This window comes from Salmo trutta, chromosome 25 (genome assembly GCF_901001165.1).
Source record: "Salmo trutta chromosome 25, fSalTru1.1, whole genome shotgun sequence".
NCBI classification, from domain to species: Eukaryota; Metazoa; Chordata; class Actinopteri; order Salmoniformes; family Salmonidae; genus Salmo; species Salmo trutta.
This window is the reverse complement of record NC_042981.1, coordinates 9,244,542-9,265,749: the sequence shown is the minus strand read 5'-3', so window position 1 is coordinate 9,265,749 and position 21,208 is coordinate 9,244,542. Positions and strand designations below refer to the sequence as shown.

General features: G+C 43.1%; 1 protein-coding gene across 1 annotated transcript; it reads left to right on the top strand.

Moving 5' to 3' along the window:
* Positions 1-6,446: 6,446 nt before the first annotated feature.
* On the top strand, positions 6,447-20,845 carry LOC115161954 (zinc-binding protein A33). The gene is made up of 6 exons (XM_029712810.1): positions 6,447-7,054; positions 16,836-16,931; positions 17,021-17,251; positions 17,343-17,365; positions 17,449-17,567; positions 17,667-20,845. Exons 1-6 carry the CDS (start codon positions 6,650-6,652, stop codon positions 18,194-18,196), a joined length of 1,404 nt encoding a protein of 467 aa, XP_029568670.1. The 5' UTR covers positions 6,447-6,649; the 3' UTR covers positions 18,197-20,845.
* The last annotated feature ends 363 nt before the right edge of the window (positions 20,846-21,208 follow it).

Sequence of the window (21,208 nt, the reverse complement as noted above, 5' to 3'; positions counted from 1 at the left end):
ATAGGATACATGTCATATTAAACAGCATATACACACTCTGAATAGGCTACATGTCATATTAAACAGCATATAAACACTCTGAATAAGCTACATGTCATATTAAACAGCATATAAACACTCTGAATAGGCTACATGTTATATTAAACAGCATATAAACACTCTGAATAGGATACATGTCATATTAAAAAGCATATAAACACTCTGAATAGGATACATGTCATATTAAACAGCACATAAACACTCTAAATAGGCTACGTGTCATATTAAACAGCATATAAACACTCTGAATAAGCTACATGTCATATTAAACAGCATATAAACACTCTGAATAGGATACATGTCATATTAAACAGCATATAAACACTCTGAATAGTTCCTCATATTAAACAGCATATAAACACTCTGAATAGGCTACATGTCATATTAAATAGCATCTAAACACTCTGAATAGGATACATGTCATATTAAACAGCATATAAACACTCTGAATAGGATACATGTCATATTAAACAGCATATAAACACTCTGAATAGGATACATGTCATATTAAACAGCATATACACACTCTGAATAGGCTACATGTCATATTAAACAGCATATAAACACTCTGAATAAGCTACATGTCATATTAAACAGCATATAAACACTCTGAATAGGCTACATGTTATATTAAACAGCATATAAACACTCTGAATAGGATACATGTCATATTAAAAAGCATATAAACACTCTGAATAGGATACATGTCATATTAAACAGCATATAAACACTCTAAATAGGCTACGTGTCATATTAAACAGCATATAAACACTCTGAATAAGCTACATGTCATATTAAACAGCATATAAACACTCTGAATAGGATACATGTCATATTAAACAGCATATAAACACTCTGAATAGTTCCTCATATTAAACAGCATATAAACACTCTGAATAGGCTACATGTCATATTAAATAGCATCTAAACACTCTGAATAGGATACATGTCATATTAAACAGCATATAAACACTCTGAATAGGATACATGTCATATTAAACAGCATATAAACACTCTGAATAGTTCCTCATATTAAACAGCATATAAACACTCTGAATAGGCTACATGTCATATTAAACAGCATATAAACACTCTGAATAGGATACATGTCATATTAAACAGCATATAAACACTCTGAATAGGATACATGTCATATTAAACAGCATATACACACTCTGAATAGGCTACATGTCATATTAAACAGCATATAAACACTCTGAATAAGCTACATGTCATATTAAACAGCATATAAACACTCTGAATAGGCTACATGTTATATTAAACAGCATATAAACACTCTGAATAGGATACATGTCATATTAAAAAGCATATAAACACTCTGAATAGGATACATGTCATATTAAACAGCATATAAACACTCTAAATAGGCAACGTGTCATATTAAACAGCATATAAACACTCTGAATAAGCTACATGTCATATTAAACAGCATATAAACACTCTGAATAGGCTACATGTCATATTAAACAGCATATAAACACTCTGAATAGTTCCTCATATTAAACGACATATAAACACTCTGAATAGGATACATGTCATATTAAACAGCATATAAACACTCTGAATAGTTCCTCATATTAAACAGCATCTAAACACTCTGAATAGATCCTCATATTAAACGACATCTAAACACTCTGAATAGGCTACATGTCATATTAAACGACATATAAACACTCTGAATAGGATACATGTCATATTAAACAGCATCTAAACACTCTGAATAGGCTTCATGTCATCTTAAACAGCATATAAACACTCTGAATAGGCTACATGTTATATTAAACAGCATATAAACACTCTGAATAGGATACATGTCATATTAAACAGCATATAAACACTCTAAATAGGCTACATGTCATATTAAACGACATATAAACACTCTGAATAGGATACATGTCATATTAAACAGCATATAAACACTCTAAATAGGATACATGTCATATTAAAAAGCACTGAAATTAGTACCATAACTGAGTATATGCTGCCCCTCCCACCACATACCCCAGTCAACCTCATTTTCCTCATCACTATGTGTCTCCTGTAGAAAAACTACATTAAGCCTTTTCTGTTTTATTACTTCTAATACCCAAGCCCTCTTATTCCTGTCCCTTCCACCATTAATATTGAGAGAACCTACCCTTAGTACCTCCATATAGAAAAGAGAACCTACCCTTAGTACCTCCATATAGAAAAGAGAACCTACCCTTAGTACCTCCATATAGAAAAGAGAACCTACCCTTAGTACCTCCATATAGAAAAGAGAACCTACCCTTAGTACCTCCATATAAAAAAGAGAACCTACCCTTAGTACCTCCATATAGAAAAGAGAACCTACCCTTAGTACCTCCATATAGAAAAGAGAACCTACCCTTAGTACCTCCATATAGAAAAGAGAACCTACCCTTAGTACCTCCATATAGAAAAGAGAACCTACCCTTAGTACCTCCATATAGAAAAGAGAACCTACCCTTAGTACCTCCATATAGAAAAGAGAACCTACCCTTAGTACCTCCATATAGAAAAGAGAACCTACCCTTAGTATCTCCATATAGAAAAGAGAACCTACCCTTAGTACCTCCATATAGAAAAGAGAACCTACCCTTAGTACCTCCATATAGAAAAGAGAAAGGAAAAGCAGAGAAACCACAGAGAAAAAAGACACCCTATGAGGCATGATCATCATCATTGTTTACATTTTCTCTTACCCTGACCACGTTTCCCACTACCTTTTGCTGCTGTGACAGCAGTAACACATTTCTTCAAACGAAACCGCTTCTTCTCACTTAACTGGTCTAACCCCACCGTCTTCTGTAACATCACAGCTGACCTCACAAACTTATCAACATCAAACTAATCTGCCAATTTGACAGATTTCCCAAAAGTCTGATCCAGGAACCAATTGACCTCCTCCAGATCATAAATTGAGTCGTCACCAGCTGCTATCTTATCAATAGAGTTATTGTTTAGCCCCCTCAAGCCAATGATCTATTGGGCCCACACATCACCCTCCTCTGGTCATCCGGGCATTGGTCGGATGGTGAGCTGTCTTAGTGGGAAGTACTGGTGGTCCACCTTGGCTAAGGACGTGAGGGTTTATGTTTCCTCCTGCTCGGTGTGCACCCAATGCAAGGCCCCTAGGCACCTGCCCAGAGGGAAGTTACAACCCTTACCCGTTCCACAACGACCGTGGTCGCACCTGTCGGTGGACTTCCTGGCGGATCTGCCTCCCTCACAGGGTAACACCACGATCCTGGTCGTTGTGGATCGGTTTTCTAAGTCCTGCCGTCTCCTCCCTTTGCCCGGTCTCCCTACGGCCCTACAGACTGTGGAGGCCCTGTTCACACACGTCTTCCGGCACTACGGGTGCCTGTGGACATAGTATCTGATCGAGGTCCCCAGTTCACGTCAAGGGTCTGGAGGGCGTTCATGGAATGTCTGGGGGTCTCGGTTAGCCTTACCTCAGGTTTTCACCCCGAGAGTAATGAGCAAGTGGAGAGAGTAAACCAGGATGTGGGTAGGTTTCTGCGGTCTTATTGCCAGGACCGGCCGGGGGAGTGGGCGGCGTTCATACCCTGGGCAGAGATGGCCCAGAACTCGCTCTGCCACTCCTCTACCAACCTCTCCCCTTTCCAGTGCGCACTGGGGTACCAGCCGGTTCTGGCGCCGTGGCATCAGAGCCAGATTGAGGCTCCTGCGGTGGACGACTGGTTTAGGCACTCGGAGGAGACGTGGGACGCCGCTCATGTGCACCTTCAGCGGGCCGTGAGGCGTCAGAAAGCCAGCGCAGACCGCCACCGCAGTGAGGCCCCGGTGTTCGCACCTGGCTCTCGACCAGAAACCTGCCCCTCCGCCTGCCCTGCCAGAAGCTGGGTCCGTGGTTTGTGGGGCCATTCAAAGTCTTGAGGAGAGTGAACGAGGTTTTTTACAGTTTACAGCTTCTCCCAGATTACCGTATTAACTCCTCGTTCCATGTGTCTCTCCTCAGGCCGGTAGTGGCTGGTCCACTCCCGGAGTCTGAGGTGCGGGAGGTTCCTCCACCCCCTCTGGACATAGAGGGGGCCCCGGCGTATGCAGTCCGATCCATGCTGGACTCGAAGGCATCGGGCGAGGGGCCTTCAGTACCTTGTGGAGTGGGAGGGGTACGGTCCGGAGGAGAGATGCTGGGTGCCTGTGGAGGCCATATTGGACCCTTCGATGCTGCGGGATTTCCACCGTCTCCATCCGGATCGCCCTGCGCCTTGCCCTCCGGGTCGTCCCCGAGGCCGGTGTCGGCACACTGCTGGAGCTGGAGTCGGTCCCTCTCCTTGTTCGAGCGGCTTTCGGCGGTCGACGTCACCGGCCTTCTAGCCATCACCGATCCACTTTTCATTATCCATTTGTTTTGTCTTTGGTTTTTACACACCTGGTTTCAATTCCCCCATTTAACTGTTCATTTTTTAACCCTCTGGAGTACCCCCATGTTTGTGTGCATGTTTGTTTTATTGTAAGGCTGTATCTGACGGCTGGTATATTGTTACCGGGTTTTGTATTCATGCCCGTTTATTTCGTGGTACCGGTAATTTTCCAGCACCATAGTATTGTGTTTATACTGGTCTTTTCTTGAATTAAATACCTTGTCCACGCATCTCAGCTTTCCTGCACCTGACTCCTTTCACCAGTTACTCACAGTCTTGAAAGTCTGTTGTCATACTTGACTTTAAACGATAACTCCAAAGTCTGCTCCGGTGAGTCCAAAAACATAAACACCTGTCGCTGAAACGACATAACCTGTTTCAAAGCCGGGTGTTTGCAACCCAACGGGACAATCTTAATTGAACTTGCGAACTTCCCAAACCGCAATAACTCACACTCCAATAGCGTATTGGGAATAAACGGCGGTTCATTTGAAATCGTTACCCTTGTTGATGGAGATAAAAGCGGCGTAAGTTGAATAAACATTCCTTTAAGAAGTGCGCCATGCTCAACCATACGATCAACAAGGTTTAAGAAAAACCACCACCGCTTTAGTCATCCGTGACGCATAAACAACATTCTCATATCCTACCTTCTCTCCTACGGAGACCAGAAACTCCTCCACTGTGACAGTAGCTTCAGTAACACACCTAAAGCCGTGCCGAAGTGACAGGTACGTTGTCCCCATGTGGGTCGCCATCACCGCCAAAACCAGGGTTATTTCGACACGAAAAACAATATACTTAATTCTACCACAACAACTAAATAAAATAATGATAACCTTAACCATGCATAGGAAGAAAAAAAAGATAGCACCAAGAAAAGGAAACGTAAAAGAAAAAACAAGATATCTAACTCCACACAACACTCATACTCACTCACACAATTCCCAGCATGCACCAAACACTCCCAGCATGCAGAGAGAGTGTGAGAGAGAGAGAGAGAGAGAGAGAGAGAGAAATGGCCCACGTGTTTCTCCAGTTGCTGAGGTTTGGCATGGCATGACTGGAGGCAAGGCAGGGGTTTGTCGAGTTGTTGAGGTTTGGCACGGTAGGACTGGAGGCAAGGCAGGGGTTTGTCCAGTTGTTGAGGTTTGGCATGGTAGGACTGGAGGCAAGGCAGGGGTTTGTCCAGTTGTTGAGGTTTGGCATGGTAGGACTGGAGGTAAGGCAGGGGTTTGTCCAGTTGTTGAGGTTTGGCATGGTAGGACTGGAGGTAAGGCAGGGGTTTGTCCAGTTGTTGAGGTTTGGCATGGAGGTAAGGCAGGGGTTTGTCGAGTTGTTGAGGTTTGGCACGGTAGGACTGGAGGCAAGGCAGGGAAGGATGCATGCTGCTCTGGCAGTGTTCGGTGCCATTGTGTCTTTCAGCCACCAACACCCAACAGCAGGTCAAGTGCATTTCAGCTTGGCTCTCTAGGATAAAGCCAGGAAGAGAGAGAGAGGTGTGTGTGTGAACATAGATGTAGATGTGTTTCCTGAATATGAATGAGCAGAGTCAATGGGATCTCATTAATCAGCTGTGCCAGATACAAATGATGGACCTCTGGTGGACCTGCTACCGTGTCACTGCCTCTCTCTCTCTCTCTCTCTCTCTCTCTCTCTCTCTCTCTCTCTCTCTCTCTCTCTCTCTCTCTCTCTCTCTCTCTCTCTCTCTCTCTCTCTCTCTCTCTCTCTCTCTCTCTCTCTCTCTCTCTCTCTCTCTCTCTCTCTCTCTCTCTCTCTCTCTCTCTCTCTCTCTCTCTCTCTGTCTCTCTCTCTTTCTTTCTGTCTCTCTCTCTTTCTTTCTGTCTCTCTCTCTCTCAGAACAACTCTTTACTCTTCCTGCTACTCTCGTCCACCTGAAGAGAGAAAGTTATCTCCCACCATCTCACTTCGTTGTCAAACACATGCGGTTACGTAGAATCAAACTCAGACACACCCATACCCTCCCATACATGCACACATAGGGAAATTATTTTCCTGTGTAACCAGTCATTTGATTTTCTGTCTTCTCCACTCCGTTCTCCACCTGCTGAAGGTGAAGTGCGGATCACTCCGGGGCTCACTCTCTAGGCCACAACCTCACACAGGGACTGGAGTTAGTTAGTTCAACAGATACAAGACAACATTTGGAAGAAGGAGTGACAACAAATTATAAAATGGCTTCCAGCTCATTTTTCCCAGAAGAGGATTTATCTTGTCCTGTGTGCTGTGATATCTTTGTTGATCCAGTTGTTCTGTCATGTAGCCACAGCGTCTGTAAAACCTGTCTGCAGAACTTCTGGAAACAGAAGGGATCTCAGGAATGCCCACTCTGCAGGAGAAGATCCTCAAAGACTGAACCTCCCTGTAACCAGGTCTTAAAGAACCTGTGTGAGTCCTTCTTACAGAAGAGAATTCAGAGAGATTCAGCAGGACCTGCGGTGCTCTGCAGTCTGCACAATGAGAATCTCAAGCTCTTCTGTCTGGAGGATAAACAGTCCATCTGCTTTGTGTGCCAGGCCTCAAAGAAACATAAATATCACGACTGTGTGCCAATAGATGAGGCTGCGCAGGATCACAAGGTAAGAGAACCTGTTTAACTTGCTTTAGATTTACATGAGTCATGCTGAAACTGCTTCCCTGTCATTTGGCAAAAGTGATAACATTCCGGAATATGAATCCACTATAGTTCACCAGTGTGAAACAAAAGGCAAACAAATATCTTGTTTGGAGCTATGTTAGATTCTATACATGTACTGTCTGTGTGACGTTCGTCATAAAGGGTAGACCAAGGCGCAGCGTGTGTTGGGTTCATCATATTTTTATTTAACGGTGAACCAGCAAAAAACAAAACAATAAACAACACAACGGACGAAAGGTCTTGCAGGCTACTAACAGCAATACAAAAACAAGATCCCACAACTGAAAGTGGGAAAAAGGGCTGCCTAAGTATGATTTCCAATCAGCGACAACGATAGACAGCTGCCTCTGATTGGAAACCATACTAGGCCAATCAAAGGAAAAAAAACACCATAGAAATATAACACATAGAATGCCCACCCCATGTCACACCCTGACCTAACCAAACAGAGAAAAACGTCTCTCTCAGGTCAGGGCGTGACAGTCTGTGAGTAGTTGTCAGGATTATACTAAACCACCTAGAGTCTAGGCTATTTGATTCAGAATTTTAGGACCCCTTTAGGTATAAAAAAAACATACAAAAATTATTTGTGGAAACATTGAATTTAGTCTTACTGCTATTAGGCCATAGAAACACAATGAATAACAGATTCATACAGTGCGTTTGGAAAAAGAATTCAGACCCCTTGAATTTTTCCACTTTTTTTTTTACATTATAGCCTTGTTCTAAAATTGATTAAATTATATAAAAATTGTATCGATCTACACAAAATATCCCATAATGAAAAAGTGAAAACAGATTTTTAGAAACTGTGGGACCTTATATAGACAGGTGTGGGCCTTTCTAAATCATGCCCAATCAATTTACCACAATGGAAACAGGATGCACTTGAGCTCAATTTCGTAGCAAAGTTCTGAATACTTATGTGAATAAGGAATTTCTGTTGTGTTTATGTTTATATATTAAAAAAAAACAGTTTTCGTATTGTCAATATGGGGTATAATGTGATTTTTTTTAAATTGATTTTAGAGATAAGGCTATAACGTAACAAAATATGGAAAAGTCAAGGGGTCTGAATACTTCCGAAGGCACTGTACACCCATTCATTTTTGAAACTGGTACTGGGCTACCTTCAGATGAGTCTTGTGAGACTTGTGGGCAAAACAACCAACATGCATGAGTTTGTGAGAATCTCACCTTTCCATAGAGGGGTAATATTATTATGTAGCCCAAACTGTTCGGACGCTACAGACAGAAGTTTGCAGATTGGCGGATCCGACTTTAGACAAGTTGTCACGTTAACTCCAGGGCAAGGAAGCATGCAGGAAACCCCTACCATCCCCGTCACCCCATCCTCCAAAGATTCACCTCTGGCAGGCGGTTCAGGTCACTCATGATCAAAACCTCCCACCCCCTGAAGCGTTTCTCCCCCCCGGGTTATGGCCCTCACCAACCGGCCACCTGGCCCATAGGAGGCTGCTGAGGGGATCTGGCCCATAGGAGGCTGCTGAGGGGATCTGGCCCATAGCGACTAAAGGACTATGTATACTGCACATCGCATCAAGCCATCTCTGAACTGTAGACAAAAAAGCTACACTATACTGCATTGCACTCTGTCCATCTCTCTGCATTTAGATATATTCTTACTGATACTGTAAATGTAGTATCAGTATAAATATATCTCCACTGTATATCAACCGTATACATTTGTGTATCTGCTCATTCTCTTATAGTTCTATGCTCACTCTACCTAGTTGTATATACTGTATGTACAATTTGTTTAAACTTCATTGTCTGTATTCTGCCTCTAAATGTTGTCTCTCAGGCAGCTCCATATCACCAAGTAACATTCTGACTGTGTACTTGGTGAATAAAGATGATTCTGATTCCACTGCAGATGTGGAAGGCCAAACATTGGTGGAGGCAGTGGATTGAGACACAGCTCAGTCCATGCAAACAGATATCTCTCGCTTAAACAGATAGATTTTATGGAGATGTTTGTATTATGCTAACTGGTTCAAGACCAAGATGGGCTGAGGAGAGGGAGGGAAGCAACACTGTTACATTGATGCTGCGGAAAAGAAGGTCAAAGGGGGGTGAGTGTAACCGGTGTAAAATGGCTAGCTAGTTAGCGGAGTGCACTAGAAACATTTCACTCGGCGACGTCACTCGCTCAGAGACCTTGAAGTAGTTGTTTCCCTTCCTCTGCATGGGCCGCTGCTTTTTTTAATAGAGCGATAGGTAACAAGGCTTCGTGGGTGACTCTTGTTGATGTGTTCAGAGGGTCCCTGGTTCAAGCCCAGGTTGGTAGCAAGGTAACTGTTACACTGGCTTGCTGTGATTGGCTCAGATAATGGATAAAAACGGTGTTCATGAACTTCTTTAGCTAGCTAACCAAAGGAGACAGAAGACACCCTGTAATAACTGATAATGTAATGAAATGCCAATAGTGTAATAGCTGCTAATAATGTAGTACTTTTTGCATTTATAATGTAATGAATGTCAATCATATTTTAAATATGCTGAACGCATAATATTTCAGCGCATGTTGTAATAATTATTACATTATGTGTTGATGACTACCTTACAGTAAAAAAATATGTTTCCATTACTAGCGTAATAACTGTCTCATCGTAGCCGGGGATCAGGTCTACCAACATCGTGTCGTCAGAAAACTTGATGATGGTGTTGGAGTCGTGTGTGGCCACGCGGTCGTGGGTGAACAGAGAGTACAGGAGGGGACTAAGCACACACCCCTGTGGTACACTGACAACCTGAAATGGTCCATTCACTCATGCTGCCAAACATACCCTCGTAAAACGGAATATCCTACCAATCCTCGACTTCGGCGATGTCATTTACAAAATAGCCTCCAACACTCTAATCAACAAATTGGATGCAGTCTATCACAGCGCCATCCGTTTTGCCACCAAAGCCCCATATACTATCCACCACTGCGACCTGTACGCTCTCGTTGGCTGGCCCTCACTTCATACTCGTCGCCAAACCCACTGGCGCCAGGTCATCTACAAGTCTTTGCTAGGTAAAGCCCCGCCTTATCTCAGTTCACTGGTCACCATAGCAGCACAGCAAGAATTTTGTCTTGGTCACTAGGACCCTCACAAACGTCTACAGATTCACCATAGAGCATCCTGACTGGTTGTATCACTGCCTGGTATGTCAATTGCACTGTTACCAACTGCAGGGCTCTCCAGAGTGTGGTGCGGTCAGCCTAGCTCATCACCGGAGGCACACTGCCTGCCCTCCAGGACATCTGCAGCACCTGGTGTCACAGGAAGGCCAAGAAGTTCATCAAGGAGCTCAGCCACCCGAGCCATGGCTTGTTAATAACCCCGCTACCATCTAGAAGGTGGAAACAGTACAGGTGCATCAAAGCTGGGACTCAGAGACTGAAAAACAGCTTCCATTTCCAGGCCATCAGACGGTTAATTAAATAGTCACCACTAGCCGGCCTCCACCCAGAACCCTGCCCTGAACCTTAGTCACTGTTACTAGCCGACTACCACCCACTACTCAACCCTGCACTTTAGATACTACTGCCCTACAGATGTAGGAACTTAATTTGGTCAATATTTTGTTGCTGAGAAACGCGAACTTGTAGTATATTCATGGTTTAAAAAGGCTTCTAAAGTTTGTAATTTCCATTTTAATATGCGACCCATTTCAAGAAGCTAGGCGTATGTCGCACATCACCACTTCACAGGAGAGGCATTTGAACATATATTTTTTTTAAATCAAAATGTGTTTTTGGCAGAAATGCCTTGTGGAACATTTTTAATTTGCCTTAATAACAAACTTGCGTGCCGTCTGTAAACACGAATACAATTGTTAAATTACGAGCCATGTAGGTTTAACCTGAGTGGCAGGTTTCCTAGTGGTTAGAGCGTTGGACTAGTAACCTAAAGGTTGCAAGATTGAATCACCTAGCAGACAAGGTAAAAATCTGTCGTTCTGCACCTGAACAAGGCAGTTAACTCGTCATTGAAAATAAGAATTTGCTCTTAACTGACTTGCCTAGTTAATTAAATAAAGGTCAAAAATAAAAATAAAAAAAGACGGAAAAAGGTCAGGAACCTTTCTGGATGACTGAGATAATGGATGATCTGGATATGCTGAAAGATGAGTTTGGATTAGTCTGTTTCAGTCTATAACATGAGCTGCTGCTCAGTATGTGTAGATAATCCTTGCTAATCGTGTCTTTTTTGAAAAGATATCATGGAGAACTGCAAAAGTGTTGCTAATGCTCTCAACATTGCTGCCCTGAATTTATCAAGCGCTGTCAACGAAGATCAGTGGGAAAAAGTTGTGATGAACTACTTTCTGGAAGACGATCGTGCCATGCTGACTCTCTCTGACTCTGAAAATGATGCCGGCGATGAGGACATCCCTCATTTAGGTAAAAACAGTTTCATTGAATCAGACACTGTAGAGTCTTCTGATGACAGTAATGGGGAAGAAACGGCATTCAACAGGGTTGTTTTTAAATCAGTGGAATGCGCGGTGGAAGCGCAGTATGATTGCAAAAGCGGAAGGAATCAAAAGAGAACCCAGAAGGCTGTTGTATAAAACACCTGTTTCCGGATTACATCTCCAAACTAAGGGCAACTATTGCGTCCATGACAGAGAGGGAGAAGCATTCATCCATGTATACAGCTAACAGTCTAGCTACATTTTCAGATATTATAGTTCTACATTTTGTCAGAAAGCTGTTTTCATTGCATGGTGGCTAACTATGACAATCCGTTTGTATTGCTAGTAGTACGGGTTGGGATTATGGTTCATTGTTTAGCTCACTCTGTTTAGCACATCGCCTCACATGTGAATCCTTAAAGAGATGGGTGGGGCTAAGGCTTAAGAGGGTGTGAACGATGCTGAATGGGTGCAGACAAAGATGAGCTCTCCAGTAGGTTTACCAAAAGATTCAAGGGACATTTTCTCAAAAGTGGGGATACAGGTTTATCAACTTTCAAAGCAGAATTACTTTTCCATTGTTCCTCAACTGCAGTTTATGATACACCATTTTCTAGCTCTGACACTCTGCTTTTATCCAATGTAAAAAACAACATTTCAAATGTTGATATATAAGACCAAATCAAGGTGGTGGGTCACGTCAGACTTGATTTGCCCTAACGAAAAATGTATTAACCCCCACAAATAATGACCATTAATTATAATCCATATAATAATTAACATTTCCTGTTGCTGCAGGATTATTTTCCTGCCATAACGAACTGGCTCAAATTAAGATTCTACATCTGTATGTACACAGTCATTGAACATTGGCCACTTTAGTCATTTTTACATACTGATTTACCCACTTCATATGTATTTACTTTATTCTAGTCAATGCTCATCCTATATAACTACTGCTGTAAATACATGTTCTATTCATATACTGTCCATACTGTCTATACCTATACAGTGTCTATACCTATACAGTGTCTATACCTATACAGTGTCACTGTGTATATACCTATACAGTGTCTATACCTATACAGTGTCTATACCTATACAGTGTCACAGTGTCTATACCTGTACAGCGTCTTTGCCTATACAGTGTCTATACCTATACAGTGTCTATACCTATACAGTGTATATACCTATACAGTGTCTTTACCTATACAGTGCCTATACCTATACAGTGTCTATACCTATACAGTGTCTATACCTATACAGTGCCTATACCTATACAGTGTATATACCTATACAGTGCCTATACCTATACAGTGACTATACCTATACAGTGTCTATACCTATACAGTGACTATACCTATACAGTGTCTATACCTATACAGTGTCTATACCTATACAGTGTCACAGTGTCTATACCTATACAGTGTCTTTACCTATACAGTGTCTATACCTATACAGTGTCTATACCTATACAGTGTCACAGTGTCTATACCTATACAGTGTCTATACCTATACAGTGTATATACCTATACAGTGCCTATACCTATACAGTGTCTATACCTATACAGTGTCTATACCTATACAGTGTCACAGTGTCTATACCTATACAGTGTCTATACCTATACAGTGTATATACCTATACAGTGCCTATACCTATACAGTGTCTATACCTATACAGTGTCTATACCTATACAGTGTCTATACCTATATCGTGTCTATACCTATACAGTGCCTATACCTATACCTATACAGTGTCTATACCTATACAGTGCCTATACCTATACCTATACAGTGTCTATACCTATATCGTGTCTATACCTATACAGTGCCTATACCTATACCTATACAGTGTCTATACCTATACAGTGCCTATACCTATACCTATACAGTGTCTATACCTATACAGTGTATATATTTGATTTGATTTGATTTGATTTGATTTATATACCTGTACAGTCTCTATTTCTATACAGTGTCTATACCTATACAGTGCCTATACCTATACAGTGTATATACCTATACAGTGTCTTTACCTATACAGTGTCTATACCTATGCAGTGTCTATACCTATACAGTGTCACTGTGTATATACCTATACAGTGTCTATACCTATACAGTGACTATACCTATACAGTGTATATACCTATACAGTGTCTATACCTATACAGTGACTATACCTATACAGTGACTATACCTATACAGTGTATATACCTATACAGTGCCTATAGAAATTCTGCACGGTCTTGAACTTTAAAAAAATGTTGTTGTGGGACAAAGTGGAATTGAAATAGATGTAATTGTAATGCTTTGTCATTGATTTTAAAATATACTCTATAATATCAAAGTGAAAATACAATTATTTACTGTATATATATATATATATATATATTGGACACACGTACTCACTCAAGTTTTTTTTTTTTTTAAGAATGCCAAGAGTGTGCAAATCTGTCATCAAGGCAAAGGGTGGCTACTTTGAAGAATCTGAAATCTAAATTATATTTTGATTTGTTTAACACTTTTTTGGTTACGGCATGATTCCACGTGTGTTATTTCATAGTTTTGATGACTTCACTATTATTCTACAATGTAGAAAATAGCAAAAATATACAGTGCCTTCAGAAAGTATCAGGACCCTTGACTTTTTCCACATTGTTACGTTACAGTCTTACTCTAAAATGGATTAAAACAATACTAATTCCTCAGCAATCAACGCACAATACCCCATAATGACAAAGTGAAAACAGGTTTTTAGAAATTTCACACATTTATAAAAAATATAAAACAGAATTTTGCTGTCTAGCCATGATCCACAAAACCTTGACAGAGCATTTTGTAAAGAATAATGGCGAAATATTCCACTTCTCTGATTCAGAGGGGTTAAATGTTTTGGTTAAATGCATTGTTGTGCAACTGACTAGCTATCCCCTTTCTCCTTTCCCAATGCACAACGCTCTTATGACAATTACCCAAGAAGACTCACAGCTGTAATTACTGCAAAGCGTGTTTCTAACATGTATTGACTCAGGGGGGTGAATATTAGTGTGTTCTTTTTTATTAGTCTTTCGTTTTTCCAATTTGACCTTAGAGTATTTTGTGTAGATCGTTGACCCCCCCCAAAAAAGACAATTCAATCCATTTTAATCCCAGAATAAAATGTGAAGAAATCTAAATTGGGAAATATTTATTCCAGACTTTGACATTACTCATTCTGGTATTTCTTAATTTTAGTATATTGTTTTGTATTGCTAGGTATTACTGCACTGTTGGAGCTAGAAACACAAGCATTTAGCTAGGTATTACTGCACTGTTGGAGCTAGAAACACAAGCATTTAGCTAGGTATTACTGCACTGTTGGAGCTAGAACACAAGCATTTAGCTAGGTATTACTGCACTGTTGGAGCTAGAACACAAGCATTTAGCTACACCTGCGATAACATCTGCATACTGCACACTACCAATAAGATTTAATTGGACATGTGCGTGCGCACACGCACACACAGGCACACACACACACAGGCACATACAGACACAGGCACACACACACACACACACACACACAAGCAAAGCTTTTAACATAGTGTTTTCAACTTACATATTTTACACACTTTGACATACATAATTACGCTGTGTATGTTTCTTCATAAAGTCATTATTATTCAACATGTCCTCACCTGGGATTTCAACTCACAACCTCTTGGTTGACGGAATTCCAATCATCCTGCTATGCCACCGTGTAGGTGTTACTGACTGACTGGTTTCACCTGTATTCCTACAACTTTACACTTCAAAGTACATCTCAGCTCTGTTAAAAAATACTCAAGAAAAACTCATATATCAGAAGTCACATGAAAACAGAATACTATGTCCCACCAACATTAGACAACTATACTGAAAACACTATACTGAAAACACAAACTAAAATCTCAAATAAGTAAGTGAAATCAATGATGAGAGAATAGTCATGTTAACTAATAACTAAGGGTGCGTTCGTATATTCGTTCTGGCTATCTACTCCAATTTCAGAGCACTCTCGTCTGAGTGTACCAGAGCGCAGAATAACTGATGAATTTAGGACCGCTCAACACCCGTTGAATATGGCCGGTGTCAGTAAACGACGGCAAAAAAACGTAATTAAATTGTTGCCAGCAGCACAGTTACAGTCACCAACGCTCTAGTTAACATGAAAACAGCTTAACCAGCTCTGCTAGTGCAAGTAAAATGATCAGAGTGAGGTGTTCTCTCAATTATGCCTGGAAGTCCCTAGCAAGCTAGCTAACTTTAGCCAGTTAGCTTGGATGCTTGTCTGCCTTTGTGAGGTCAGAACACTCTGATCAACCCTACTCCTCGGTCAGAGTGTCCAGTTTGCACTATAAACGCGAAACGCTCTGAATTTACGAACGGACAATCTGACAACGCTCTGAATTTGTAGTATGGAGCGACACCTGAGACAGCGTTTTTCACCAACATCAACAAAACACCAAATTATGGAATTTCTTGAGGAAGAATGGTGTCGCATCCCTCCAATAGAGTTCCAGACACTTGTAGAATCTATGCCAATGCGCATTGAAGCTGTTCTGGTGGCTCGTGTTTGCCCAACGACGTATTAAGACACTTGCCTCCCACACGCCTCCCTTCCAAATAAGGGTTTGCTTGTCCAGCCAGCAGTTTTACACCCACATGCTCCTGCTTTGACCTTCCAGCAAAGGAGACGCCCATTGATTCTCTGTCTCCGGGTTCACTCTGGCGTCCTCTCTCTGGCGTCCTCTCTCAGAGCGACCCAGAGTTTCTTTTTTTTCTTTCTTACTGGCATCTGGTGCATTGTCTATGGCTGCAGCACACGAGGAGCTGGACTCCCTAACAGGTGCTTGGGTCCTTATCGCCACGTCACACCTTATCTCGGGCCCTCAGCTTCCTGCTTCCCCTCACATACCTCGGAGTGGGGAAATATTTGACTTAGCCTCTGACCTGACACCCCCCACACCACCACTTTCAATGCGCATTGAAGCTGTTCTGGTGGCTCGTGTTTGCCCAACGACGTATTAAGACACTTGATGTTGGTGTTTCCTTTATTTTTGGCAGTTACCTGTATATCGAGCGCACCTCAAGTATTTAAAATATTTTGGATATTCAACCCATGTCCACTATGCTGCCTCTACAGGAATACATTGGATTTGATCACATTGGATGTGTTCTGTTAGAACACATTGGATGGACTGAACAGTTCTATTAGAACTGATTTGGTAATCTGCTGCATAACGGTATAGTGAGGTTTTGTCTCATTTCAGGAGCAACTCCAGACTGCCTTGAAGCCCTTACAGAATAAAATGGAAGTCTTCAATGAAGTTAAACAAACATTTGATCAAACAGCTGAGCACATTAAGGTATGTATAAATCCTACAAGTGTTCCTTAGTTATAGAAGTATTATTGGAGAATTCCAATTAGAATCCAAATGTTTGATATTGTCTCCAGAGCCAGACCCAGCACACAGAGAGACAGATTAAGAAGGAGTTTGAGAAGCTTCACCAGTTTCTACTAGATGAAGAGGCAGTCAGCATCGCTGCACTGAGGAAGGAAGAGGAGCACAAGAGTCTGATGATGATGAAGAAGATTGAGAAGATGAAAAGAGAGATATCATCCCTTTCAGACACAATCAAATCCATAGAGGTGGAGTTGATAGCTACAGACATCTCATTCCTGCAGGTTAGAACTTCTCTCTCATGTGGTCATTGTGGTCCTACAGTAAATACTAATCCCTTTGCCCAATAATCACATTTTGTCATATGCTTTACAGAACTTCAAGGCCACCATAGAAAGGTAAGTATGTTGCCTCCTGTCTCTCTTCTCTGGGGTTCTGAACCCAAGCCCACAGCAGAACTAACTCTTGAATGTTCTTCCAGAGCCCACTGCACACTGCCGAACCCAGAGAGGGTTTCAGGAGCACTGATAGATGTAGCCAAACACCTTGGCAACCTGCAGTTCAGAGTCTGGGAGAAGATGCAGGGGATTGTCAAACATAGTGAGTACAAAATTGATAATATTAATGAACAGAGTTAATTGAAAAGCCAATATAATAAGCCATGTATTATTCATACAATACGACCTCTTCTGTTTTTAGCCCCTGTGATTCTTGACCCCAACACTGCACATGCCTGTCTCTCTCTGTCTGAAGATCTGACCACTGTGAGATGCTCAGACCAAAGGCAGCAGCTCCCTGACAACCCGGAGCGGTGTATGTTCTACGCAGATGTTCTGGGCTCTGAGGGGTTTAGCTCAGGGAAGCACAGCTGGGAGGTGGAGGTGGGGGATCACCCATACTGGTTTCTAGGAGTGGTCAAAGAGTCCATCAACAGGAAGGTAGAGATAAATAGAACACCAAGATTTGGAATATGGCAAATTGGGCAGATGTCTGGTCAATATATAGAAGCAGACAGGACACTTGCTATGAAGAGGAGACCCCGGAGGATCAGAGTGGAGCTGGACTACAACAAGGGGGAGTTGTCCTTTTACGACCCCAAGGACATGACACTTATCCACACATATAAAGACAGGTTTACTAAGCGACTTTACCCATTCCTCTCTGTTGGACTTGCTGTTGGTGCCAACAACCCTAATTTACAGATCTGCCTATCAAAGAGTTGTCTTTGACAGTGCTATCATCACAGGGATATGTCCAGCTCCTTTATTGGCCCAATAACAAACTTTATTTCATTTTAACACACTAGCAAGTTCGAAACAAACCCCACTCCTCGTTCACTGCACATAGAACCCCATCCAATCCCTCTCAAAATCCCCCAGATGGTTTTCCATCCTCCCATATGCATACTCCAGTGTGAGCCGAGCCGGCACAAGCGCTAGCAGCACAGCTCTGGGGTCTGTACACCCCACCACATGCATCTCATGTTTCCTGGCACACTGCCATTTTTAACTGTCCCAACCAGTAGTTTACTAGGCAGTCCCTTCACCTATTGGCTACGCTATACCTAGGCCCTCCAATAAATGGGTCCAGAGTCAGACCCAAAAACAAAAGTAGGGTGGTTGGTCGGGGTGGAGGGAGGGCTTATAACACGATTATCTAGCAACCAAAAGGTTGTGAGATCCAATCTCATCACGGACAACTTCCGAATTTTTGCTAATTAGGAACTTTTCAACTACTTACTACTTTGTAGCTACTTTGCAACTACTCAGCATGTTAGCTAATCCTAACCCTAACCTTCTCTATGAGAGGCTTATACAGGGAGCGCCAACATCCTCTCAGAGAGGAGCCACGTTCCCAACCCCCGTCCCTCTACCACCCTGTTGCCCTCAGCCCATGCAGATGGTCTTTCTGAGCCACCTTCACAGCTACCATGTACAGAGCCTTTTTGCTGTGCAAAAGGTTCCCAGCTTTGGAGTCTTGAACAATAGGATCATTCCCTCACCCTACTGGTATTCTCTGCAGTGGCAGCAATTGTGAAAGGAGGTAGATCAGTGTCATTAGTGGTTAGACGGTTCCAGTCTCCCTAGCGGCTCTCTGAATGAGCCTGGAATTGCAGCATGGACCCCCTCCACCTCCTGCTGCAGCAGCCTGGCTGACCTTATGGATGAAGCCTCCGCGATGTCGCTGGCAGATTTCCACCCAGCTTCTCCTTGCAGGTCACCCAACTTAGTGATCCCCGTGAAACATCTCTGTGAGCAGATAGTATTTTTCCACGCCCAAAGCACAGCATGGTAGAAAAAGTAATGGCTAACATATCGACCTGCTCCAGATCCAACAGGAAAAAGAGCCTGTCATACCCAAGGTCCTGTGCTCTCCTCAGAACAGCCTGTCCCTCCAGCACACACCCTTCTGGTACAGAAATCTCTTTGCAGCTTTAAGACGGAAAGCTGTCACTCTGGACCCAATATCCACCAGTCCTTGGCCCCCGGGATGCAAAGGGAGATGTACCACTTCTGCATGTGGCCAGTGTTGACCAAAATAAATCCACCTGTGACCTCTGCAGTTGCTAGACGAGACTCTGTGGGGTTCCAACACCATCAGCCTGTGATAGATCATTGAAGCGGCCAAGTTATTGGTGACCAGTGGCAACAACCACCGCCATTTAGACAACTTAACCACAACCTTGTCCACCGGCCCCTCCCAGTTTCTCTCCTGAAACTCTGAGGCCCCCAAGAACACCCTTAAGAACATCTCTTCTCTGCCCCACTGTAGCCCCCCAGGAAGACTAGGAGATCCTGCTATGACCCAGTGTAACCCCCCAGGAAGCCTAGGAGATCCTGCTCTGACCCACTGTAACCCCCCCAGGAAGACCAGGAGATCCTGCTCTGACCCACTGTAGCCCCCCAGGAAGACTAGGAGATCCTGCTCTGACCCACTGTAGCCCCCCAGGAAGACTAGGAGATCCTGCTCTGACCCACTGTAACCCCCAGGAAGACTAGGAGATCCTGCTTTGACCCACTGTAACCCCCCAGGAAGACTAGGAGATCCTGCTCTGGCCCACTGTAGCCCCCCAGGAAGACTAGGAGATCCTGCTCTGACCCACTGTAGCCCCTCAGGAAGACTAGGAGATCCTGCTCTGACCCACTGTAACCCCCCAGGAAGACTAGGAGATCCTGCTCTGACCCACTGTAGCCCCCCCATGAAGACTAGGAGATCCTGCTCTGGCCCACTGTAGCCCCCCCATGAAGACTAGGAGATCCTGCTCTGACCCATCTCCCCATAATCAGACACTCACTCTTCTCCCAGGTCACCTTAGCTGATGCCATCACCTCAAACAACACTAAAGCCTTGCTAACCTCTTCTAAATCTCCCTCCCCTTTAAAAACACGGTTACATCATCAGCAGAAGCCGACAATGAAGCCGTCTCCCCAACTACTGCCCCTGGAACTGACAACCCCTGCAGCCTCTCCCTCAGCCTACTACCCCTGGAACTGACAACCCCTGCAGCCTCTCCCTCAGCCTACTACCCCTGGAACTGACAACCCCTGCAGCCTCTCTCTCAGCCTACTACCCCTGGAACTGACAACCCCTGCAGCCTCTCCCTCAGCCTACAACCCCTGCAGCCTCTCCCTCAGCCTACAACCCCCCGCAGCCTCTCCCTCAGCCTACACAGCAGTGTTTCTACGGCTAAACTGTAGAGCTGACTCGAGAGTGGACACCCCTGCCAAATCCCTCTCTTAACTGGGACTGGCTGGCTCAGCTGACCCCCACTTTTACCATAACAGAAGCCCCACAGTACAATAACTTGACCCATGATCTAAACCCGCTACCCAGGCCAAACACTTCCAAACAGATACGCATGACACACTCTACCAAAAGCCTTTTCTAGATCTATCGAAGTGAGTCCCAGATCCTGATCATACATCCTAGTGATGTCTATCACATTTTATAAAATGTAACCTTTATTTAAATAGGCAAGTCAATTAAGAACAAATATCTTATTTACAATGACGGCCTACTCTGGCCAAACTCAGACGACGCTGAGCCAATTGTGCACCGCACTATGGGACTCCCAATCACGGCCGGATGTGATACAGCCTGGATCTCCCACATCTCTCAAAAGAAACACGTTGTCCATTATTGTCCGCCCAGGCACACAGTATGCCTGGACCCTGTGAACTATTGTGTCCAAACAAGCTTTCAGCCGATTTGCCAAACACCATGTAATGCAAGCCAAGCAA